This window comes from Pelobates fuscus, chromosome 1 (assembly GCF_036172605.1).
Source record: "Pelobates fuscus isolate aPelFus1 chromosome 1, aPelFus1.pri, whole genome shotgun sequence".
Classification (NCBI taxonomy): Eukaryota; Metazoa; Chordata; class Amphibia; order Anura; family Pelobatidae; genus Pelobates; species Pelobates fuscus.
In genome coordinates this window covers 307,643,416-307,670,532 of record NC_086317.1, presented here as the reverse complement: position 1 = coordinate 307,670,532, position 27,117 = coordinate 307,643,416, and the positions used below count along the sequence as shown (strand labels likewise).

Sequence of the window (27,117 nt, the reverse complement as noted above, 5' to 3'; positions counted from 1 at the left end):
GACTACGACAGACTACGACAGACTAAGACAGACTAAGACAGACTACGACAAATATTTTTAAAACAAATTTAACCCTTTAAGGGCAAAAAAAAAAAGACAGACAGTACAAATGCACTGCTGAAACAGATCTGGCAGGGAAGGGGTTAAAATGGATTTTTAATTCACTGCTGATACTTTTTACAACTCTCTGGAACACTCTGCTGCAACAAACTATCACGATCTCTGTCTCTCTCGCCTCACAAAACGCTACAGAGGAGAGAGGGGCAGAGATCACTGTCAAAGTGAGTGTTTGTAACACCCACTTTGACAGCAGCCAATTGTGAGCGATCGCGGATCGCTCACACACCGTAATTGGCTGTTACTATCTGCCTGGGATGTCTGGCAGATAGTTACATCATTGTACTGGCAAGAGCGATCTTTGATCGCTTCCTGCAGCCCGTTTTCCGCTATGACGGTTCAGGACCGTCAGCGGTCCAAACGCACGTTTTACCGCTGACGGTCCTGAACCGTCCGCGGTCGTGAAAGGGTTAATATACTGTATCACAAAAAGTCCCCGCAGTAAATATATGGAGAAAACATCAATTTAAACTAGAGGAAATCATTGAGCACTAAAATAAGTTGCATATACATTTAAAAAGAAAAAAATAAATAAAAGCATGTGATTAGATTAAAAATAGACAAATAAGGGGGCGGAGCCTGACAGCAGAGGCAAGCAGACGCAAGACTCAGGAGCTCCAAAAAAAACGGAGAAAATAAACTTAAAAACGGCTGATACAACCCCCAATAACCACTGACTGAAAGTGGGACCCCTTAAGCCCTAATGGGACGCAAACACAAGAAACAGTTGCCGGACAAACAAGCCCCAGGACTCCCAGGGCCCCAGGACAATAGGGGATATGTGGCGGCAGGCACGCGGCCCGAGCGGATCCAATATGGCGGCGCTCCACGGAGGCTGCTCGGATTTCTCAGACGACTGCTCAGAGGGAGCTGAAGATGAATGCCTCCTAGTCCCAGACCCAATGCCGAGAGCAAAACCCAACAAACCAAGGAAGGACCCAGATGCCGACCTGGTAACCACCGGGGTGTTAAAGACCCTGCTAGCGGACCTACAAAGAAACATCCTTGCGGATGTCACCGCACTAAGGGGAGAGCTGAAGGGCCTGACAGGCCGCATTACTGTATTAGAGGAATCATCCCAAGAACAGCAGCGCACTATCGCCTCACTGCAAAGCGACATGCGGGACCTGCGCAACCAAACTATGCTGTATGAACGACGCTTCGCAGCCCAGGAAGATGCAAGACGGAGACTCAATATAAAGGTCAGGGGAATCCCAGAGGGGTTGCCGGAGGCTGACCTACCGCACACGATCAAACGCCTGCTTACCACCATACTACCCACAGACCAAGCCAAGGCCGCCATGCCCACAGATCTCTTCCGGATTCCAAAGCCCGCTGGGGCCCCAGACGTGGCCACAAGGGACACTATACTTACCTTTAAAAACGGGACTGACAAATCGACGGTCCTCACAGCCGTCCGGGGTAAAGTCCCCATACAGTTTGAAAATGCCAAATTAACCTTCTACGCCGACCTGTCCAGTGGCACTCTGGCGTGGCGCAGGTCACTGCGGCCTCTCACCTCCACACTCCAGCGCAACAACATACCGTATCGCTGGCGGTCCTCATACTTGCTCCGGGTACAACATGGCAAAACAACACACCAAATATACAGCATGCATGACGCAGAGGCCCTTCTGCAAACCCTAGGTCTATCACAGGATTCACTCCCACAAGCGGGCCCTGTGCCCCCGCCACCCCGACCCACAGGTGGGATCCAGCAAACAGTGCCCCATTCAGTCTGCAGAGCACCACACCGGTCACCTACGCCTCAGTGACCACATAAATGGAGCCGAAGGGCGCACTCTCCAAGCTCAGCAACACTACGACCTGCCTACATGGAACTACCGAGAAAGAGCGTACCGCGCTAGGGTGCCACCAATGCCCCGCAAGGCATCGGCTGATGATATCAATAATCAGGACCTTGAAGACTATTCGTTTCTCATCTCCTTTTGTCTCTCACTATGTACGCCAGCACTTGAAGCAGGACTCTTGCCTGGAGAACCCCAGGGGACCTTGTAGCTCTGTTTAGCATGTCTAGGTTTGCTCACCTGCAGTATTACGCACATAGCCACTGTTTGTTTAATGATCAATTAATCTACTAATACTTATAAGGCACATAACCGTCTTTTTTCCTCCCCCCCCCTTTTTTTTTATATTATAATTTTTTCCTTTTGCGGTTGGTAAAAACGTCAGCAGAGGCTTAGATAGACCCCAGATACTCTAACACCTATCCAACAGCGAAGCACAGCAGCTTTATACACTCTTTAACCTGCGCTGTGATTGCCTTATAAAAGTCACACACAGCACTCAGAAAATTTGGGTACCATTAATGTGTTACCAACCAGTGTTTCCACCGCCTCCTAGCCTACACACACACAGCACAAAGTAACTGTGCTTCGCCTTGTGGTCGGCTATCGCTACACTACAAAGCGTACTACCGCAGCATACCTATACTAGCAAAGCCGATCTAGCGGGGCTAGGCACCGAGCATCTTTATTTTATTTCATCTAAACCTCACTCTGACAAACTAACTGCTTAGCTACACTCGCAAACTATACGAACTGTGAGAAGTATCATGCCACTGTTTAATGCTGGTAAATCTCGAAATGTGCTGTTGTGGCGTCTTAACCTATAAACCTGTAAATCTCGTGTACATCAGGATGCTCGTTGCAGAACACTGCATGATGGGCAGGCACTAACTGCAACCCTGCTTACGTATTGGATACTCACCTTGGCTAATCATTCATATGCTGTCAGTCAGAGTACTTAAAGCTTAGCCTGTTGTCTCATTGTTGTTTAACCCCTTAATGACCAAACTTCTGGAATAAAAGGGAATCATGACATGTCACATGTCATGTGTCCTTAAGGGGTTAAAGACATAAGTTTATCAGGTTCTCTTTCCATTATATACCTAAAAATTGTAACTAGCAAGTCATAACAACTAAAAAATATGCAGTTTCCAAATGTTTTAGCATCACCAGCCTAGCACTGTTAAGCGTTGACCTTTTCATTTTACTCTCTCGACTTCGCTGCTTTACCAAGCTGATGATTGTTATAATTATATAAAACTGTGCGATTCCTCATGCCACTGTTCATCCTAAGTATATTCCCAGACACGCTGTTGTGGCGTATGTCGTTACTATGTATAACATGCACAAGAAAAAAAAAAGAATTGTATAAAAAAAAAAAAAAAAAAATTGACAAATAAAACAAAAAACGTATGATATACACATATCTTCCCCCCGAAGAGCCGCCCAACTGGCGAAGTACCCGTCGGGGCTCTATCATACCTTGGACAACGTGCTTTTGCCGTGTTTGGTGCAATAGTTGATACACTACAGTAGAAGGAAGGATCCTCCTCACTAGTCAGCTAGGTCCAGGTATAAAAAGAACGAGGCACTGCTTAGTGAACATTAGTGACCATTAGCTTTGGCTTGTATTCAAAGCCTAGGTGCCCTCGAAGGCACAGGATAGTCTGTTAGCAGTGCCGAACTCTATACCGCACTACTAACATGCAAACAGAATAAGAGTGACCGACGTTTCAGCTTGCTTTTAAGCCCAGGTGCCCTCGAAGGCACAGGATAACTTATGGCATGTTAGCAGTACTGTATATTTTTCTGGTGTTGACTTATCAGTGGACTGACTTAGCGATTTAGGCCCACTTGAGAGCACTACTTAGGTCAAGGTTCCCACTGCTTTCTCAATCTGACAGCCAGTTTGCAACATTGTTGCTCATCGGTTAGCTACTGTAATGGCAAGGGCTGTAGGCATTTCAGTACTATTTGCCAACGGGATATTCTGCAAAGTATTCACACTAAATCAAATCTACTTGGTGGATTCAGAGCCACTACTGCTTCTAGATTAAGCATAAACTATGTTTTGGCTTAGGCTCTGTTTCACCAATTTATAGATCCCCCCCCCCCCAGCAGTGTACATCATTTTTACACTTCATTTTATTCTTTTTTATTGATTATCTTATTTTCATTTTAATTTCTGGTTGACATGTTTCAATTTCGCAATAAAATGGTTCAAACAAATAAATACAATATGTTTCAACTTGCATGAAATTATACAATGTATGTAAAGACATGAGCGGATAGCTTGCATTAGAAAGAAACTATCTATGCATGTTGTGGCCTAGTTTGTTCTGTATGTATGCGAGTACTACCGATCATAAAATGCGTCTAGGACTGTGCGAGGTATCTGTTCTAGAATGTACCATTCCGGGAGCATAAATTGTACTAGCCAGGGTTGCAACTTGCATCGTGTCTCATGCTCTGTGCTGTAAAGAAGGGTGTCGGTTCAGAGCTTGTGTAGTGGGCTAGGGCATGTCAAGTAGGCAGTTAGGCGACTGATATACCGGCTATTGATCTTGTCTATATCCCGGTACTCCGTGAGGAGACTGTTGTCATAAAATGGCTTTAGAGATCCTTGAGGTCATATATCAGCATAGTTTACCCTGCTGTTGAACATAATTGTTAGAAATTTCACCATTCAGATACCGTTGCTACGGCAAAGTTTAAGCTGGTAGTTCTGCGGGTGTATGACAATAAGGCAGTACTATTAATCGCGTGATGTTCATACTGAAACGTTAACCCAGAGCATCGATTAGGGTTTTTTCCATGGGTAAGGAGCTGCATGCAAGGGTGCCGTGCCACAGTTGAGCTGGTATCTTACCTGCAGCTTGCATTTTCTCTGTAGTCACCCAGATTTTTGTGGTCGGGTGGGCATGCCAGTCTATTATTCTAAGTAGGTGGGCTGCGTGATAGTATCCAATAGCTGAGGGGAGTCTGACCCCTCCTTGGGTTTTGGGGAGTTCTAGTTGCGCACTGCCTATTCTGGACGTTTTGTGGTTCCACACCAGATGCATAATGGCAGCGGATAATGTTTGGAAGAATGCTCGGGGGATTCTTATAGGTATTGTATAAAAGGGTTATATAAGTCGGTGGAGGACATTCATCTTTACGGCGTTTATTCGGCCGAGCCATGAGATTTAGAAGTCAGACCAACGGCACATGTCCCTCTGAAGGGTTGCAAGGAGTGGGAAGGAAGTTTAGTTGTTATAGGAGGGACAGGTCCATCGGTAGTCAGATGCTAAAATATTTAAGTTTCGTCATGCACCGGGAGAACTTAAACTGTGAGCGGAGGTGAGTCTCCTGATCGCGGGGTATCGTTATGTTCAGTGCTTCCGACTTTTCCATATTCAATTTAATGTTGAAAAATTGGCCATATTCTTTGAGTTTGGGGATGGGCACTTGTGGGTTTTCTAGGAAAAAGAGCATGTCGTCCGCATAGGCAGTGACTCTGTGTTCCATGTGTCCTGTGGTGCGTCACGTAATGCCTCCATCCTGTCTGACCGCCTAAAGGAACGGTTCGAGAGAGAGGGCAAATAGGAGGGGGGCAGGGGGCAATCCTGGCGGGTGCCATTTCTGATGGGGAAGGGGGGCGCCGTTGACTCACATGTGTGCAGATGGTGTTGTGTAGAGTGATGCTATCCAGGGGGGGGGGGGGGTCATCTGGGTTACGTTAAAGGAGCAGGGGATGAGTAGAGTGTGTGAAGTTGGCGTTAGGCAACTATGTGTCACATCCTGTTCTGTTCTGCAGAGATGTCTGGCCTTGGCTTCTGGTATTCTGTATTCTTTTTACAATTCTTGTTTAGTCATTCTTGGTTTTTCTGGTTTTCTATTCTGTGTCAGGTTTTCTTTATGCTGGGTTTTCTGGGTTCATTCCTTTATTCTGTTCCTGGAATTCCCAGTCTCTTGGATTCCTTTAAAAGTTTGTTTTTTGTTGCCACACCCGTTCCTTTCCCGTTAACCCTTTTGTTTTAGTTGGTTCCTGCAGGCAGTTGCTCCAAGTCCTCTGCCCCTTTCTTGCAGGTAAGTGCTGTGTGTGTTTTATTATTGTTTATTTAGTCATGCATATCTAGGCAGATAGGAACCCACCTTAATTGGAGTACTTTGACGCAGTGGTGGGTTGCATACATCTTGGCCATTTATGTATATCTACATCTCCAATGTTTTTACATATATAGTACTTAGTTATGTCTCCTCTTGTTTTGCCTTGCATCTCTTGCTTTATTTTGTCTTGTATTCCCAGTTCATGTACAGTCCTATCCTGCCCTATTCATGTTTACCTCATGTCTTGTGTACATGTTCGGGGTTCTGCTTTCTGTCCTGCTTTGGTTCTGGGTTCTTCTAGTCTTGTCTTGTTATCTTGTTTGGTGCCTGTTCTAGTCTTGTCTCTGTACTGGACACGTCTGCTGCAGAGCCTCCCTATCCAGTTCCTGGGAGGTCTGCATATCATCACGCTCCTAGCTCTTGGGATCCGCAGTAGCTGTATCAGGGCCCTGGTATGTGGCCGCACAAACGCTGATGCTCAACACCAGGGGATGTGTGGTTACCCTGCACAAGGCCCTGATAATCTATTTCCAGACGGAGACTCCCATCATCATCAGGCATTCGGGGGTCCCGGTCTCCATACCGCCACCCGTGACACACTGACCCTGAGCCAGGTTGTTTGTCCTGGTGAGTGTGTCAGTCGTTCATATGCCCTCACTCAGGCTCTAGCCGAATGTACAAGTTGGGTCTGTCACGTGGGGGATGCTTTAACCAAACCAAACCGGGGAGAACTTAGTCTATGTCCAGCCCACTGTAGCAGTGTCGTTTTTCCATTTCCATCACATATAGATCTCAAAACAGTATACTTCAATATGGGGAGCATTAAAAGACTCAATAAACAGACATACGTGTACCCCTGGAGCCAACTGTCGGGCTTGAGCTCAGGGGTAGCGCTATGACTCTCCAGAGATTAGCCCGCTGGGCCTTTCACAGTGTCTCATGTGGCCGGGAGGCTTCCCATCACACAGCGCACAGCACACATATACATCAATATCGCTCCGGGGGGGAATGCGCCGCGCCCCGCCACAAAAACATTTGGGCTCAGTTCGCTCCCACCTAGCAGGCCCCGCGAGTCCAATGCCCTTCCACATATTCCAAGTGTGTACGCACCCGCCGTCCGCCAGTGGGGCCGATTGTTTGGCCTTCCTAGGGAGTCAAAGCCCGGCAGCACCGGTAGTAGCGAAAGCCTGGGCCTGTCGTCAATATTCACGCCTGGTGGGGATCGTGCAGTTCTAGCGCATGTTTGTTAGCTTTTAGGCCCCCGTTCGCCTAGTAAGGGTACCAGTGTGCCCCTCCCAAAATCGTCCACGTGGACCCAATCCCAGTTCCCGGATCCCCATATATTAATGAAGGACTACTGGTCGGCCATGGCACCTGCTCATTACAAAGGGTGTGGGGGGTTATCCGCCACCGGGTGCAGTTGGGAGGGATGCTGTTATGCCCCAGGTTATTTGGGCTTACTGTCAGGTCGGGAGACGGAGTACTCACAGTTCGTGTTGTCTCCAGTGCTCTGTGTAGGAGAGGCAGGCCACGTCTGGAGCGTCAGTGTGCTACAGGTGTCGATGTTCGTGGGCCGAGCCACAGCCACATGTGTCATCTTAGGGGTGTCTTCTATTCTTCAGGGCCATCTGGACCCCAGCTTCTCCTCGAGGGGGCTCCCCGGCCTGGGAGCCGTGTCCGCTGCCCGTGAGGGAGGATCTTCCAGGATCCAATTTATTTGGGACCCTCACTGCAGCGAGGCCCAGAGCTCATAAGAAACCAGGTGCGTAATTCGGCCAGCGGAGAGTGTGCCAGAAGTGCTCTTTTCTGGACTGTAGGCTGAACGGGAAGCCCACTTGTAGGGGATCCCCATCTCCTGGAGCAGGCAGGCCAGGGGTCTTAGGGCCCTACAAGCGTCCAAGGTAAGTGTCGATAGGTCCTGATATAGAGATGGCTATGTGGGCTAGGAAAGCGGAGCCTTAAAGAACTGGGTCCTACCCCATTAGCTGGTCGGCCACGACCCCCTTCATTATTATTTTTTGTTATTTCCACCTTTATTCCCACCTGTAAATATTTTGGTTTTCACAAGATCCAAATCTAAGTGGTTCTTTTTTTAGTTGATACGTGGCAGGGATCCACTAACAAATCGATTCCCTTCTCATTTATTAAGTGTTCTTGCATAGCAAGACCACTTAATGTTATCTCACATATATATTATTATTATAGCCAAATTTACCACCCTAACTCCTCCCACAGTTTTTACACTACATAGACAGTAATATACCGAAACGTGCGGATTGTTCCCGATTGGATTGCTATTACTTTGTGGAACATTTTGCCGAATGGTTCACGGAATATCGTCGTTCTTGTGGCGAAATTGGTCCCATAGGAATGAATGGCAAAATGTTCAAAACTAGAGTGGAACCTAGCAGAGCTGAAAAATCAGGACATGATTTCTAAACTGCCACCACTCCCTCATGTTCTAGCCCACCTACACAAATCTTATATCAAAACGTGCAGCTATCCCTGATGTCACTGAATATGCCCACGGCTAAGCCATAGTCCTGATAGTTTTCACAATATGTTTGCATTTCATTTGTTTGCAACTCACGCCGTCCATTGAAATTCATTGAAACTTCACCCTATCCAGCTCAAACTTGAAGGGCAATTTCTAAACTGCGACTGTGCCTTCATTAATAATATTTCAGAGACATACTATGCATCACAATGTAGGTCTGGGGCTTGTGATTCTCACAATATGAAGCCCTTCGCTGTAGGATTTATAGTTTTTAAAATATGACCGTTTGAAGATGGCAAACGCCAAAATACTCTGACCTGTGCCAGGCTGCAGCAGCAAGTGATGTCATAGACAGGGCCTTTTGTACACCTGCTAATGTTTTTATAAATGTATGTTTTAATGTAACTGTGAAGCACTTTGGGCAACAACGTTGCAATTAAATGTGCTATATAAATAAATAACATTTTCTCTGCCCACTCCAGTTGTAGACTACTGGTGGAGGCAAGAACACTTCACACAATTTCCCCAGAAATTGTAGCTTTTCTAGTTTACTACTTACTCCTTCATTCTTAATAGATACCTAATAAAGGTTAAGTTTTACGTTATTTCAGTGATCAGGGCACTTGTCCATTTCAGTCTTCTATATTCTTGGGTTCATGCCCCCTCACCCTTTGACCTTACATGCCTTCTCTTCACCTTCTCTCAAACATTAAAAAAACAAGGCTAAAAAAAGCAAAAGAACAAAGTCTTGCATTTCAACAGGATTGGTCCAATTTATGTGTAAGTGGCAGTAAATCATGCTTTGTTTTACTAGAAGATCCTAACATATCACAAACCCACTCATGCCTGCACAATATAAAGCATCACTTGTGATTGGGCAAAAATTTTCACAGCAGTTCACATTGCTAAGTGTGACGGGCAATGGAGTGCCCTCAAAGCACGTGAGTTGGTGCTGGGAAGTATCAGTCACTCCAAGACAATCAGGCACAGCATGCAATAATCATTAAAATAAGGTGTGATTGGGGCGGGGCTTGACCGCCATGCTAGACGGACGCACTTAATGTGAGCTCCTGGCAAAATTATAAAACCGAGCAAAATAAACCAACTCAACCCTCAAGCAATCGAGACAACTCCGGTTGGAGACAATCAGCGACACATTTGGAGGCATTTAGCCGCTCGAGTGGTGGTTTCACCCCGTCACAGCTCTGAGGCCTACCTGTGGGGGCAGCTAGGGAGAAACGGCCGATCTCCCTGCTGAGCATCTTGCCGGGGCAAGGAGAGGTGAGGGGGTCCCCCATTCCCCCCCTGCTGGTGAGGGACATCCCGGTACTCACTCTTCGACTTGTCAAACTAAAGGGACAGCTGCAACACAGCAACAACTCAGGCCTCCTGTACAGTCACCACTAAAATGGCAGACACACCATGTGATGGCAGTCTGGAGACATCGATGAGGCGCCTGGACGAAATCTTCGCCAACTTTTGTCTCAAACTTGCTGACAGGCACAAGAATCGTGTGAAAGAGGAGCAGAGCGACAGCCCACTGCAAGGCTCATCTCCTGATACTTACTGTTCCACGCCTGACCTCGCGGGGCAAACAAACAATCTCCAAACTGCGCTGCTTGCACCTGCGGCGGAGACCCGACCGGCCCTCTGGCATTTACCGGAGACACAAGATGACCAACGCTCATCACCGCAGCACCGGGCAGAGAGCCGCATGGGAGAGCTCCCCGATGCACATCACGCACCTCCGGAGGAAGAAACCTCAAGACCCAGCAAACACTAAACCGCACCGGCACACAAATATCGGAGACACACACAGCCGGACCAGCATGAACCGTATTCCCACTCAAGCCCGGAGCAGACGGAGTGGCAAACTATGGATCACTGGGACTTTCCCTAGCCGAGGAGGTTGGAGGGCGAGGCTGGGGATAGGGTGAACATTTCAGTTATTCAGCATTTCAGTTACTGTCTTGCATTTATTTCAAGCATTCTATTATATGTGACTGACATGCATTAACCCCTGTCTGGATTGTTGGCACTATATCCTCCTTGCACTTAACTACCTATGCAGGGCTGATGGCATCTAGAGGTCAGGGCAATAGGTCCTAGCACAAATAATAATGTCTATACTGTATAAGCCTTCTATCCCTATCTTCCATGACCTGCTATCACTCCTCTCATAAATAACACGGTCATATTTCATGTACCAGATTAATGCTTAAAAAGGAACTTCAAGTGTTATAGTCAGCTTCAAAAAAAAAAATCAGCAAACTGTAGTATTATAAACTGAACAACATATTTAAAAGCGCCAACAAATTCCACACGCTGTACAATGGATTCATCTAAAGATTCAAAAATCAAAAATCTGAAACAAAACTAACAAACAGAAAATTCACTTGGGAATGATTCACTCAAAAGAGTTAATCATTTTGATTATTCTCCAGGGTGAGTAATCAGCTATGAAGTTTTAATTCACATAGCATCCTGAAGATGTCTAAACCTTTGTACAGCACTACATTTTATGTAGTAAAATAGACAAAAACAACCTCAGCAATGCTTTCAGTCAAAAGGTAATGTAGGCTTAATAAACAAACACCATAAAAATGGCAAATACATATTGCCTAAAAGTACACTTTCTATATAATTGAATTACTTTTTAACGTGTAACCATTTGCAAACACCTTTAGTGTGCTCGAAAAAATATTTCTAGGTAGCAATAAGATTTTGGTGAAACCAAACAAGCTAAAACTGCCCGGTGAAAATACCGAAATTATTGATATGAATCACCTGCATAGCTAGTGACTAAGTGGCTACTAAAAAAGACTGGACATACCCAATTTGTAATACCTTGGGTTGTCTACTTTTGCAAATGGCATGCCATCATGGGCGTAATATTCATTCCTGGGCTACCATACGGTCTCATTACCAAACTGGAAAATTTTAATGTGAAAAAAAATAAATTAAATCCAAGCCTTATATTGACCCTGTAACTTTCCAAAACACCATAAAATCTGTACATGGGGGGTACTGTTATACTTGGGAGACATCATTGAACACAAACAGTGTTTCAAAACCGTAAACCTTATTACAACAATAATATCGTCAGTAAAAGTGCTGTTCGTGTGAGAAAAATGCAAAAAAGTCACTTTTACTGAAAGTATCATCATTGTAATAAAATTTATCATTTTGAAAGACTAATATTTGTGTTCAGCGAAGTCTGAGTAAAACAGTACCCCCATGTACAGGTTCTATGGTGTCTTGGAAAGTTACAGGGTTAAATATAGTGCTTGCGACATTTGGCTAGATGCTACATGGCAGGGACCATCTATTACCTGTATCCAACTTCCAGGTATACCTTGCAGGGTCTCCTACCACAAGGTGTTCCCAGATATGATGAGTAGCAGTGGCACCACTACTACTCAATGTTCCTAATGTTAGCCTAGCCTGTACTATTAAGCCTGCTCTACATGTCCACATAACCTATCACTCTTGTACTCACATAGCGATTCTCAGTCAGTCTATATTCAGCTTAAACTGCGACTGATAGCTAGACATGTATGAGTTCCCCTGTTTATCTTTTCTGCCTAGCTTACATTACCATTTCCACAAAATTGTGCATGTATACTGAATGCCAATGTCATACTCTGTTTTGTTGTTGAGGAGCTTGTAATCGCTGTCGTGGCATTTCAAGCATGTTTGTACATCTATGCACATTAAAAATAAAGAGATTTTTTTTTTTTTTCAATATTCAGTAACCAAAAGAGTGTGTATGTGTGTATATATATAAAAATTAAATCAAGAGGACTATTATAGGGTGCTCCTGGGGCCAAAATATACACAATCCAGCGCACTTACATATTCACTAAACAATGATTTCAAATCTTAGAGATTGTAATCATTTATTTAAAAATACCTCACCTAGGCAAAAAATAATGGAGTACATTGACGTTGTGGCAGGCTTATGCAATATATGATCATATAATGTAACTAAATAAATAAAACTATTACAATCTCTAAGGTTTGAAATCATTGTTTAGTGAATAAGGGAGTGCGCTGGATTGTGTATTATATACACACAGCATGGCCTTGTGCGTTTTTTCAAAGTGCTTACAAGTAGAAAAACTGTTAAATGACATGTGTTATTCAACTTCTTGCCACGGTTTTTGCAGTGGTTTTCTAAACATAACCCTTTTTGTGATATATGCAATTCCTATCTCTTTGGTATTTAAATGTCTACACCGGAGATTATGTAGTGTGTGCAGTGTTTTCTGTGACAATCTTTGTCGACAGTTACCACTTCTCCTCTTACTTTCAGGTGGAGTCTATGAGGGATTAGTAACACCATATGCTCATATTTTTCAAGACCCCGATTCCCCCAGAAACATCATACATTCTTGCCAAATCCTCTCTTAGCTGTGTAATCATGAGCCATTTGTTAAACCATAAGAAATCCTTGGGCTTCAGGAAAGAAAGAAAACCAATTTAAAAACATCATGTTAAGTATGTGAAATGTCTTATAAAATATGCTATGAAACAAATATTTATATTTTTGTCACTAAAAGACCAAACTTTCCATTAAAGATATAATTTAGTTGACTTGTCAAATTTTAAGTGACAATACAATAAGGACAAAAAAAAAAAAAAAAGCTTTCTATAATAGTAATTTTAAGTGTGCAATACACCCAGCAACTATATTTTAACCAAAAAAATAAAAAAAATAGAAACACAAAGCAACCACTTTCTATGATTTGCTAAAGATATCAAAAAATAAAGCGAATATGGAGGATTTCATTAGAAGTCCAAAGTAAGTTACGTTGATACGACGCAGTTTTACATACTTTCAAACGGGTTGCATGAAGACAGACCAAAGAAAGCACAGTCTGTTTATTTAACAGCCCCTGCCATATGGCAAGGTGAGGCGATTGTCACCTGGGAGATGGCCTCTGCAGAAAATCCTGGGCAAGAAAGCACTGCAGGCGACAGACAGTGTTGCCAACAGCTGAGCACTACTTCCACAATACACTGCTGTCCCAGGTGTGAGGCGATTACCGAGTGGATTAACCTACTGACTGCACTAAGCATTTAGATTAGAATAGCCTCACCGAGGTCATGCTGGGTTATGGAGAAACAAGAACTTTTCCATTACTGGATCTTCATTGTGCCAATTAACAGTTCTCAGACAAACAAACTAATTCCTCCATACGTGATAGTATGTGAGGGAGACAAATATAAAGCTACTCTATAGAATAGCGTTAGTGCAACACTTCATATAAAGAGGCAATCATGTATTTATTCTAAGACGCAAATATTAACAGAGAAAAACCTCAGGACACCTCCTGTCTGCAGGTATATACAGATACACAATATAAATTGCATAAATAAATACAAAGTTATATATCCAGTATAAGGTTTTGAAAGAGCATTTAAATCTGGAACAACTTATTTGACCAAATTATACACAAAATAATCAGTACCTATTAATGCGACAAAAAAATTATAGCTAGCAATAAATAAATTAATAAACAAAGCAGACATCATTTCTGCTACAGGAAGAATAGAGCTGTACCTAAAGGAATCGTGGTTCAAATTGACATAATTATCCAGCAATGTGTACAAGTATAAATGTAAAAATGCTTTAAATTCATGTAGTGGGTATGGTGCTTGGAGTGTTCGTTTTTGAATCGCCTTGTTATAGATTTAAAGGCTGAACGGAATGGATGTGTGCAGATTCCATTGTATATCATTTGTAGTGATTTTCACATGTCTGCTTAGGTCCAAGCTTATCACAATCGGACAACGGAAATCTGACCAAACTTTATGGCTTTGCTCCCATTTCAAAGTCATATGCCTCATAAATTTCTGGATAGATTCTGTATCTGTTCAAAGGGAGAAAAATAGTGAAGTGAATGAACAGCCCACGGGAGCCATAAAAGCAGCCTAGGAGCTAAGAGGGGTTGTTGTTTTTTTTGGTCACTTTAGCAGGGGCCAGTAACCTAAGCAGTGACTAGGGCACTCTAGCTTTGGAAATACATATTTGTAAATATATGTGAACACCCAGCTATGTTCCATGTGTGCAAATATCTATCCTGTTTTATAAAGAAAACAATGTGATCAAGCTACAGTTTTCTAAAAAAAAATAAACCACAAGCAAACCGTCAGCTGCCATTACAAGGTTTATGTACATTTTACAAAGAAGTGCTGATTCATAGCCATGCAACTACAGATTCCTATAGGAAATGTAAACCTCAAACATACCCGATTACATCTATTAACTGTTAAAAATGTTCAAGGAACTCTAAAAGGTCTTCTAAATCAATGGCATGGAAACTGGTGGAAGACAGAATAATCATCTTGAATCAAATGGAACTAGTAACTAGTAGTAGTGTCAGCTTGTTAAAGGAAACGGTCATAATTTGCAATTATTATTTAAATCAATGTTTGCTTGTTTGTGTTAATTTTCCAGCAAATTAAAATTTGGGATTGTTACTTGTGAGATTTTATCTAAGACAATCCAATAGTTTTTTTTTGACAATGTTTATTTAAACAACTTTAAATTTGATAATGTATAAAAATAATACACTATGTATATTGCTAATAACAACAGATTATTTTCCTTTAATGGTGAAGGCAACTATCCAGATGACCAAAGTATGTGGGGGTTTGTGAGAAATGGCATTCCTGATAGCGAGGAGGGCTCCCTGATGTGTTGTCCAAGAAACCAACAACCCATGCCAGGACTATAAATTATGCTTGGAGAGGCAAGCCGGACACTGCGCGATTCAGATAGACCCAATAAGTAGATCATGTTAGTAAAGAGATTTCAAAGTAAACGCGAGGGGCCCAGCTTCATGAATAATAGGGTAATCACATATACCCTTCCAAATCATTTTCAGAATTACTAGTGTGAACATATATTCTACGAGTTCAGACAGGCCATAATACCACCTGAAGAGCAGCTACACAAATGGGCAACAACTCAGAAATAAAGCAGGCCAAGAAAATATTTAAATAACTTACTCTACAATGTACTAAGCTGTTAATAAGTAAAACATTGCACTCAACAAGAAAACTAAAATAGTGATGGCCAACTGTGCATGCAAAGTTGCATGGGTGTTTTGACAACTTATAAACTGCTGGTTATTTACAAAGTAATATAAGTTACCCCCTAAAACTTTCATTTCAGGAAGTCCCTCTATGCTGCTAACCAAGATTTTGAATTCTGATCCGCCTCCAGAGCCCACTATAATAACCAGAAAGAAGCCTGACTAAAACAGCATTTCCCTAAACACTCAGTTATTGGAATGGGAAATGTATCATTAGCATTCTTATGTAGGAGGCCATGTGCACACATGCTTACTAACTCTATACTGAAACGACCGACTGCAGCAAACATACTACCACGACCATCAGCAGCATCTGTGGCTTTTAAATAAAGTGAATGAAGAACCACTAAGCCAACACACCGTATTAGTCACTAAAGTGTGAATTGTCAGAAAATCATGGAATCAAATTTTAATTCTTATTTTAGGTCAAAATTGCAGAGTGGCACATCCTTCAAATCAGCCATGTATTGTAATTCAGATATTTTGATCTAAAGTTGCAAATTTGCTTTGGATTCCCAACAAATAACACTTTAGAGGAGACATAAATCCAATATTCTAGCTCTAGAAAACTGGTGTAACAAACATCAAAACAAGAAAACTTAGAACACTTAGCAATACAAAACATATAGTTCTAAAACAGAGGAAACATGGAGACTTTTCCTTTAACAGCAGGGACAATTCCCTCACAATGCAATTCTGATTCATGATTTTGTGCTGGGAGTTCAGGTTTTTTTTTTGTTTTTTTTAAATAAATCTGGAGTGTAGCCAAAGATAAAGAATGTGTGGTGCATCCAGCAAGTCTTCGCTCATCAACCAATATAGAAAGTCCACTTATACTTTTCTAGAACAGAACATTGACTGCAGTTTCAGATGCATGACATTCTCGTAGGATGTGTATTACTACATAGCTATTTCTAGCAGGGGTAAAATAAATAAGAAGACCACTCTAGGGAGAAGTAGAAAAACGGTCTTCCTGGCAACCTTAGAAATCAAGACAGGTAGCAAAGAGTTTGATGCCAAATCCCTTGCTACGTAAATCCAATGCTCTTCCCCAAGACACTGTCAGTAACTTAAAGTGTTTTCTGTGAAAGATTCTGCCAGACTGAATTATGTAAATTATCACCGCTATTCCAGTACAAGTCCTAATACATATTCCATCTACCTGCAGTGGGGATAACAGGAAAGAACACAATCGTTGCTATTCCCACTCCGGCAGGAACGGTTATTAAGCAAAATTGATAATTTTTCACGCCCAAAAATTAAATACCGTAAAAATACAAAAAGAAATGTGTAAAAAAATTTGTGATACCATCATAGCTATTGGTTTTTCTACAATGTAAGACAGTGTAGCAAACAGGCAAAAAGTATCAGAAGAAAATTATTATAAAATGTATGATGCAATTTTGGCTTAAAGGGATACTACCGTTACAATATATTTAATATTATATTTGACTTCATTAACATAATGTTGCATAGAGTAGGGGAGGGCAATCAACAAACTGAGAATTAGAAACAAAAATGAAATGAAAATAGCAGAATAAAAGAAAATATATATATATATATATATATATACACAACTTTACTGCCTAAAAAAATAAAAAAAAAATAAACTTGTCAATTGTTTAATTTGGCAAAAAGAAAAACAAATTAAAGGCAGCTTGAAAAGGGAAATCACAGTGTGTATAGAATAATCCATAGCATTCTGTTATAAACATAGGGCATTTACATTAGTATGACAAGTACTTCACTATAACAGACTGACTAGAAAGGTACAATTAGATTGGACATGCTTTTTAAAAAAATTTTTTTTTTGGCCTAATAAAATAATTATCCCAATGCGGACTGTGTTGAGGTCTATTTTTCTATGTAATTTTCAAGCAACTAAATGTATGAATTCAATGATTTATTTAATTAAAGCATTATAAATATGAATATTGACTTCCTCTGATGACTAATGGCCATGATCAGAGATCACTTGGCACCCATGTTGTTTAAGACAATAGACAACGGTCAAGTACAATCATCTCTACATTTACACAGTGTTGGAAGGGTTATCCAATAGAATCAGGAGAGTTTTATAAGTAAATATTAATTACAAATATTCCCTTTAAATAGGAACGATAAAACAATGAGGCATGTTTTTGGTAGAGGCCTTTTAAAAACACACAAGAACAGTTAACTTTCCATAATTTCTCTTGTATTAATTAAGAGTACATATTTGGAGCAGGCTTAAAAAAAAAAAAAAAAAAAAATTATAAAAAGAGCCCAATAAGCTGTAGGCTGACAAAGCATCCTGGAAGTACTATGTAGAAATATCTGGGCATCTACCACTTTCCATCCCTGATTTAGAGTTAAAACACATTACTGTACTAAATGTGCAGATTTGGCCCAATCATTAATGCACATAGAATAAACTTTATTTTTTCTAGATAGAACTGCTTAACGCTGTTTAAGTGTTTCTCATGTATAGTGGTGTACCTCTTTAAACCATGTACTGCATCTGAAGGTTTTCATTCATCACTAGTCATTTAAGGAAAATGATGTCACAAACAACAAGCCATGACCTTGTCCTCCTGGGAAAAGTATTCTCACATCCTCTTGCTGGAGACCATCCTGCAACTAACTATGTGACTCATCCACTATCTCACAGAAATACTCATTGGTACATGACAGACAGAACATTGAACAGATATGCCGTTCTCAGCCGAATTCCATTTCAGCCTAGCAATCACACATTCTGAAACATAGTAGAACTGAAGAAGTAAGACTGTGAAAAATGTCTGCTGTATTCCAAATATAGGAGTCATGATTAACAAGAGGGGATGTGAGGGCATGGCAGCAAAAGTTGAGCATTTGGCCAAATATCCTTTCCTAATAAATTACATAGTCAAAAAATAAATTCCAGTGTATGAAGTCAGCCAGACAAACCTTATAGCTAGGTCAGATCCCGTAAGGATACATTGTGCATGTAACACTTTAAAATTAAAGGAACCGTAAACTGCTTCCCTGCATAATTAGCATAATTATTTATTCTGCTTAGCAACCTTTTAGTGGTATCCAAAGGCTGCTAGCACAGTACCATTTCATTGAGTCTACATAGCTTTTTCGAGATCAGAGGCTGTTACACATTTATGTTTTATGAAGAGACCGATGCATATTTCATGTTTAAAATGCTGTTCTAAATATGGGTAATACCTTAAAGGGAAACTATAGTGCCAGGAAAACAACCACTAAAGCACCCCCTATAGTGCCCCTTCAATCAAGCCCTCCCACCCCTGTGGTGCAGACGGGGTTAAAAACCCTGTCATTTACCTGAGTCCAGTGCAGATGTCCCTTGGTGCCGACTCTGGCTCTGCTCCTCTGAGAACTAATCAGCAGCAATGGCCGTACTCGCATTAGTACTACCCCCCACCCATAAGAAAGCATTAAACAACGTGGCCCATTAGTCCCTACCCATCCATATATCTTATTTATCCAGTGTATCTGAAACAATGTGCCACCAGGCAGAGAGCACACGGAGTCCACTGGATCACCAGGATGTCTCCCCTCCCTTGGCATTCACTCCTAACAACATTAACACCAGCACACCCTTGCATTTAGATACACTATAACTCTACACATATACAAACATTAAAAAGTCACTCTAAGCACTACAGTTCGTTGTAATGGTTATGATGCCTGGAGTCCTAGGATACCATCCAAATGTAAGGAATCACACCGTATTTGAACAGTGAAATGCTTAACCATGGTCCCCGGGGCACATCGAGATACTGAAATTCCACTTTAACTACCGGTATATCAATTTTATGCAATGTTTCACATTTACTGGCATGTGAAAACTAGCATATGCAGTAATTTCTGTCCCAATATTTTCTATGGGTTCCCTCAGCTATACACTTTATTATCTTCCCCAAAAGCATGACATCTGATCTTGTCTCAGTGTGTACCTAGCTCTTGGTTTGTAATGAAGATTTTATAATAATGGGTTTAACAGACAAATAATCCAAGGCATGGTGGATCACAAGTAACAATGCTCCATCAATCTTTTTTCTATACTGAAGAATATACAAATACATACACACACAGCCACTCTCGTGGAATGAATATTCACTTGCCAGTGTCTAGCGTCAAGGGGAAATGAAAAGCCCTGAGAAAGAGATATAGTCCACATTGAGCACAGCAATTTGAGAAATGTTTCCACAACTATCCCAGTTCCAAGCTTGAAGTGCAAATGAGCACAGACATACACCATGTTTCAGACTTCACTCTGCATTACTGCAGGTACCATTTGTAATGGATGTGTTTGTTTTTTTAACCAAAGCAAAGATTGTGATCCAAAACGACCGGTGACCAGAAGCCAACCATGTACTGAACAGTTTGAACATTTGGGTCTCATCTCAGAGTGTTTAGTTAGATGCCAGAAAGGTTGTGTTGAGACTAAACACAATAAAACTCCCCTCAGTACAAATGAAGAAACTATTTTTATGCATCACTTGTCTATCTCAAGTTGGACTTTGGAAAGTCCTCCATGGTCACAGACATCTACTCCAGAGTTCCCAGCTTGACATGCAAATGACAGGCATTGTATTTCAGATTTCACTCTGAGTTTCACTGGTCCTTTTGGTTCACAGCCCTGCTTTCGTTTCATAAACAAAGCTTGAAAAAAATTCTCAATGGACAGATGTCAGAGATAGACACACCATAGTGATAAGTGGGATTTAAAATGAAAAATATTGCATATCAATACAATAATCTAATATCTATTTTGGCAGCATCTCACCCAGTATGCCACCTAAAAAAATATTCAAACCAACGGTTGGAGGTACAAATTTTTAAAATGAAGAAAATATATAATTCCTAAAATACCCAGTGCCACACAGCAGTATACAATTCGGTAAAAACTGTGCTTCGTTTTAGATTCAAGTGAGCAATCGTAACAAAGTGTGAACTATTGGAAAAATACAAAGTGCTTGTAAACCCACTCACTATCAACATTGAAACCACCTTGCTAACCACAAACACACAACACAAGATTTTTACTGGCCAAATCAGGAGTCAGAGAAATGCATGTGCCCTTTACAAGGATGAGCAGTGAGTGGCAATTATTCTTTCGGGTTGTTTTAGGGGGTGAGTGCTTTTTCTTTTGGTGCAATTTTATCTTTTCTTTCCCATTTTAACAATATAATGCTTCACATCGGTAAATATGGAGTTACTGAATAGAATTGCACCTAATAAATTAAAATTTCTGCTTATATGCGCACAGTACTTTCACATTTTATCCAACAGAACCTTTGGTGTGAATCCAACCTGTTCTATTTATGGCATCACACCCACAGCACAGTAACAAATACAATGTAAAACTGGAAAGAATATTGGTTTGAAGGCAGCCACTGTCACAGATTATATTGCACCTCTTCAGCAAATCTGCCACATTGTTTGAATGGTTTTGAATCGGATAAAAGCAGCAATTACTTGTGTTAGCTATTTTTATGTTTGATGTAGCTCAGTCTTAGAGATATTATATACTATTTAACAGGTATGCCCCAGCCACCTTCCGAAATGACAAGGCCAGGACATTTAATGTATATGAACTTTCATTTCCCAAGATTAAAGTTTCTATGTAAATTCTATCAATGGGCTCCTAAGTGACGGCACTATTTAATAAAGCAGACTCAAATATCCACAATGACTTTCAGTACCTATGGGTATCAGTGAGCAAAGCAAGTCAGTACAAAGTCTGCGTAAATGAGACTAGTGCTCCACATTGCAAGGCTCAATATGGAATTCAGTTAATAGATTGGGACATAGCAAGCTCAATTTACAAAATAAAGTTACATATATCATTAGTAGGTGCCAGAATAAATATAGTATGAAATACCAAAAATCAAGTATTCTTAAAGGGACACTATAGTCACCAGAACAACAACAGCTTATTGAATTTGTTCTGGTGAGTAGAATCATTACCTTCAGGCTTTTGGCTATAAACACTGTCTTTTCAGAGAAAAAGGCAGTGTTTACATTACAGCGTAGTGAAAACATCACTGGCCACTCCTCAGATAGCTGTTCGAGATCCTTCCTGGCTGCCTAAAATGCACCCAAACATTCAGTGTCTCCTCCCTCTGCATGCAGACACTGAACTTTCCTCATAGAGATTCATTGATTCAATTAATCTCTATTAGGAGATGCTGATTGGCCAGGGCTGTGTTTGAATCATGCTGGCTCTGCCCCTGATCTGCCTCTTTGTCAGTCTCAGCCAATCCTATGGGGAAGCACTGTAATTGGATCAGGCTACCACTTCTGATGAAGTCAGCTGCCTGCTTGTTTTTTCTGAGGCGAACAGCATGCAGATTTACAGCTTCAGACTTGAATACAGTTTTTGTTATATTTATGGAAGCATGAGGGGCCCAGGGGGGCTAGATGGTGGTTTTACACTATAGGGTCAGGAATACATGTTTGTGTTCCTGACCCTATAGTGATCCTTTAAAGAGGCACTCCAAGCACCATAAACACTACAGCCCATTGCAGTCTATGTGAACTATCCCATTTTGTCTGACCATTTAGGAGAGGCTGGGAGGGAGAGGGATGGATAGAGAAATTAGCTCTCTTCTGCAGTGAAACTTATAATGCCCAAACTAAATTTTCACAATATCAAAATGCGGGTTATCACCTGTAAGTTTATGGTAGTTATGCTTAGAGTGCTTTAAGTATATGATGATCTTTGTCAGTATGAGGCAAAAGGAGAGCTTCAATCAGAACCTTCCTGCGATATGTTGTTATTTCTAATAAATGAAGAATCACAACTTTTTTTCCACTACGGCCACAAAAAAAAGGGTTGGTGCTGGGAGATCAACTTTATTTATGTCAAATAACATTAATTGAATAACGAAAACTAGAAAAGATAAATCACATAATAGGTTGAGTTGCATAACTTACCTCCGTAACATCCATGACTTTAATAGCTGCAAGCTGGCCTGTTTTGACATGCCGACCCTGAAATAATAAAATAAAAAAGCAGGTTAGATTTGCTGTTAAATACACTTGATTTGTTGTTTGTTGAACAATTATAGAAAAGAAACAAAACAAACATTGCAGGGTAAAACCATAGAATACATAAAAAAAAACAAAAAAACACTTTAAAGTGTTTTCGTATAACAGTTATATAGAAGCTTTTTTCTTATCATTTTTGTCCATAAAACAACAACTCATAAGATTCAAAAATAAATATCTTTAATAAAATAAAGATAAATGAAAAGGAATATTTCCTGTTAAAATGAGTTGGAGTTTGGAAGTAGCATAAAATATCACGACAAAATCTCTGCTTCAACTGCCATCTTGTAGCTTTGCCAAGACTTGATTTTCAGGTTTTTATATCCTGTGTCATCATCATAGAAAGCATAGAGAGCCCAAACATAGCCAATAAATCGGTCTTTAAAGCATTGAAATGGCAGAGAGCCCTATGGCCCCTATGCTTTTCTTTCAGAAGCATTGGACTGGACAGATGTCATCAAGCTTCATGATCTTGCAGAAAGTAGAACAGCTACAGAAGGTGATCTAGTACTGGAGTACAGGTAAGTGATACGTTTGAATAGCTTTAAATCTAAAACCATTCAATTTCCTAAAGAGCTAGACCAACACCGAGCAATCCAGCTCCCCCCGAGCCTAATGAACTAATAAGAGATTCATAATCTATCCCCCTTTGAAAGTCAACATCTAACTTTAAAGTGACATACTTCTGCGACATAAAACCGACGTACTATGAAAAATCAATCTTAAATAAGGTCTCTTCCACTGAAGTCAGGCTGGGCACATCTCAAAGGCTATCTTTTAACATTATTAAGTATTGAGACTAACAATGCAGCAAGTCTTAGGAATTTATACCGTTATTGATAAATACCCACTTGTAGCACGTATTTAAACTGACATATTTATAATATATAATTCTGGTCTTTCCTCCCTCAAGTGTTGTTACTCCTGTGCTGGTCTCCCTCCAAGTCAATGGTGCTACCATCAGCTCCACCACGCAGGCCTAGGTGTTCTCCTTGACTCCGACCTCTCCTTCAAGCCTCGTGTTCAATCTATCGCCAAATCCTGTCATTTCCATCTCAAAAACATTGTGCGCATCCGCCCCTACTTAACACCAGATGCGACTAAGGTGTTGGTCCATTCCACTGTCCTTTCTCGCCTTGACTACTGTAATCCGCTTCTCAGTGGTCTTATATGCTCCCAACATGCGCCGTTACAGTCCATAACGAATACGGCAGCGAGGCTCATCTTCCTGTCCGCCCGCACCTCCCATGCCTCAACCTTCTGTCAGTCCCTACATTGGCTTCCTATAAAATATAGACCTTAATTTAAAATTCGGGTTCTTGCTTTCAAATCTCTACCCTCCCTTATACACAAGTATGTTCCGTCTAGGCCCTTACGATCTGCTGAAGACTTACGTCTATCTTCTGTTCGTACTCCCACCTCTGATGCTCGCCTTCAAGATTTCTCGAGGGCTGCACCGTTCCTGTGGAACTCTCTTCCCTCCTCCGTTAGATGCTAACTCAGTCTCCACGCCTTCAAAAAATCGTTAAAAACCCACTTCTTCAAACAGGAATGAGGCAACAAGATCCGGCGGGACTGTCAACATGCTATCCGCGGCACAACCGTGAGGTCTGCGCGGCCTGCCTTGAGAGACTCCAGTGGCACATCCAAACTGCAGTTCATCCAAATGCATTGTTTCCTTTACCAACAACATGGAACTCTAACGTAATATCCACTGTTTGATCATTGCATTTTACTTTATTTCTGTTACTTAGCCATGCTCTTTATTTACGTTTTGTCTAACACTCTCATAATAGCCTTCCAACAACTGTATGAGGCATCAACACAAGCATCAGCTAAGCTCTCAGATTGCCTGTCACCTGCTTTTTTACTGACAACAAGCCCGCTTGCCTGGCACTATCCGTGCTTATCTCACCTGTTGTATACTCGAGCCACATAGGCACATACTAAATCTAAGCACACGCATAAACCGTACATACCTGAGCTTCACATATAATTTGTTTGCCATGTAGCAAAACATACAAGATATGCATGACTGACCTAAGCCCAAACTACTTCAATCACAAAATGCGCAACGGTCTTAAACGTATATTAACCTTAATACAAAAATGTGCCGACTAAACGAAATGAAACTCAGCAATCGCTTTAAATGTATAACCCTACATATGACATGTTTCATTGTGAATTATGCATGTTCTTGCATCTGTTTTTGTGACAGTGCAGGACGATTTGTTAACTTGTGCACAATAAAAATAAAGATTTAAAAAAAAAAACACTTCATAAAAGCACATCAATTAAACTGTTAAAAGCTCCTGACTGATTCCTTTTCTGCAACTGTCACAATACTATCCTTACCTTTTGTGTAATTTTACCCCACTCCCTCTAGCATGTAAGCTCATTGAACAGGGCCCTCAACCCCTCTGTTCCTGTGTGTCCAACTTGTCTGGATACAACTACATGTCTGTTCGTCCACCCATTGTAAAGCGCTGCGGAATTTGATGGCGCTATATAAATATCATAATAATAATAATTATAGGCAACAGAACCACTAGAGGTCAAAGGGACACTCCAGTCCCCTCAATCAGTTTAGCATGCTGAAGTGCTTTATATGTATAGAGTGTGTGCTCTTTACTTTCATTAAAAAAAAAAAGAATAAAAAAAAAAAAAAAGTACATATTTTAATAAAAATTGGCACTTTTATAAATGAATCTTGTTAAAATGTACATGAGCTCTTAGGAGTCAGGATTCTACCATATCTTCAGAGATACAAGCTGTATCATTCCATTATCACGGACAGTCTATATACAGGGAGAACGGAACATTACATTATCGGTAAAGGGTAACACAGTCCACTAAACAGTACGTAGACAACAAAACTGCAACATTTAGGGGTGTATGTGTGTGGCGAAACCAACCTCGCCACTGGGCCCTGGAGAAGCCTGTTTGCTAGCCTCCTACCTGCTGACTATGGCCCCTGGGTTATTTGGGGCATATTGTACTGTATATTGCTGCTACTGGCCCTTTTAACAGCATCTATGGACATATTGGGACTTTTGGGACTACTGTCCCTTTAAGACTGTGATACATATTCTAGTGTACTGCCTGTAATATTATATGTGTATTAAGTTTAACCTGGGATATGTATGCAGCATTCCTCTGATTGTTCGGTAGAATCACTCCATTTATTATATTGAGTGAAACTACCGAACAACCAGACCACCCAGGAATAAGTGTGCCTCCAATTACAGTTTGCAACAATGTTGCAAACGGGTAATTGGCAATCAGTGTAATGTATTCTTTGTCCTCTGGGTGGCCGCCATTCGGGAAACAAACACGTGGCGGCGGCCATCTTAAACTACCGAACAGCGGTGTTTTGCCGTCGAGTGTCTGGAACTAAAATCGGACACTTGACTAGGCAAACACCGCTGAGACCTCCATACTTCCAGAAATTCGTATGGAAACTACCGAATGACCCGCTGTTCGGTAGAAAGAACCCCATAAACAAGGGAATTCATTCAAACCCTCTCCAGGCTCTATAACACAGGCAATTCGCCTGTTTTCATTCCCTTGTTTGTGACCGACCGCAGGGCCAAAATGCATGGAACTGTTTTCGGATACTTTACCCATGCGGTCGGTCAAATCTTTGGAACCCCATATCTCACGAACCATTCATCCGAATTACTTGAATTTTGGATATGTTGTCCCCCTGAATAAGGGCTATCCAGCAATGCTGGATTTAAAGGTGTACCCCCGGGTTTTGGGGTACATCCAGAACTTGGCTGAAAAAGTGTACCGGATAATTGAGTTTAATGTTATCTGAGGGGAGGGGATGTGTGGGCTGAACCATGTATGTGATTGGTTATTTTATGCCTCCCCCTGGGTGTGGCCTGTATGTGGATTAGTGTAATAAAAGCCAGGCTGGATGAGCCAGTCCAGAGTTCCTGTTTTACCCTCAAAGTGATGTATCGTCTCATTATTGGGGGAAGGATTTAATGTATGCTGTTCCAGTTGACTGCTAGGAGTACAAGCCTATTCGTATGGTTCCTATTCAATGGTCTACAGCATTCATACGCTTGGGAGAATTTAAAGGTTTCTCGGATTCGGTGATTATGGTGTCTGCCAGAGTGCTTGGAGTCCTCAGGAAGCGCTAGGAGCATCCATTAACGGAGGTACCCAGTCGGGGTGCCAGGCGATCCGTTACATTGGTGGCAAGCGGTGGGATGGCGTCCTAGTGTGAGGTAAAGCAGCTCAGAGACACTGTTTGGATTTACAAATTGAGGGCAACGCTAGCAGTCGTGCAGCGCCCCTGGGAGCAGACAAGTATGGAAGGTTCTGGCTCTGGAGATGATTGGCTGGCCGAGGTGAGGCAGCGAGTGGCCGAGTATGGGGATGATATACCCATGGAGACACGCCGGGTGATCTGGAACCAGGTCATGGCTGAGCGAAACACAAGGCT

General features: G+C 41.5%; 1 protein-coding gene across 4 annotated transcripts in view; it reads right to left on the bottom strand.

The window, feature by feature from the left end:
* Positions 1-27,117, bottom strand: part of MAP4K4 (mitogen-activated protein kinase kinase kinase kinase 4) — a 153,446-nt gene that overhangs the window by 66,370 nt on the left and 59,959 nt on the right. For all 4 annotated transcript variants that reach the window (XM_063458449.1, XM_063458458.1, XM_063458467.1 and 1 more), the window contains exon 3: positions 22,548-22,604. In XM_063458449.1, coding sequence (XP_063314519.1) covers positions 22,548-22,604 — 57 coding nt within the window. The remainder of the gene's footprint in view (positions 1-22,547; positions 22,605-27,117) is intronic.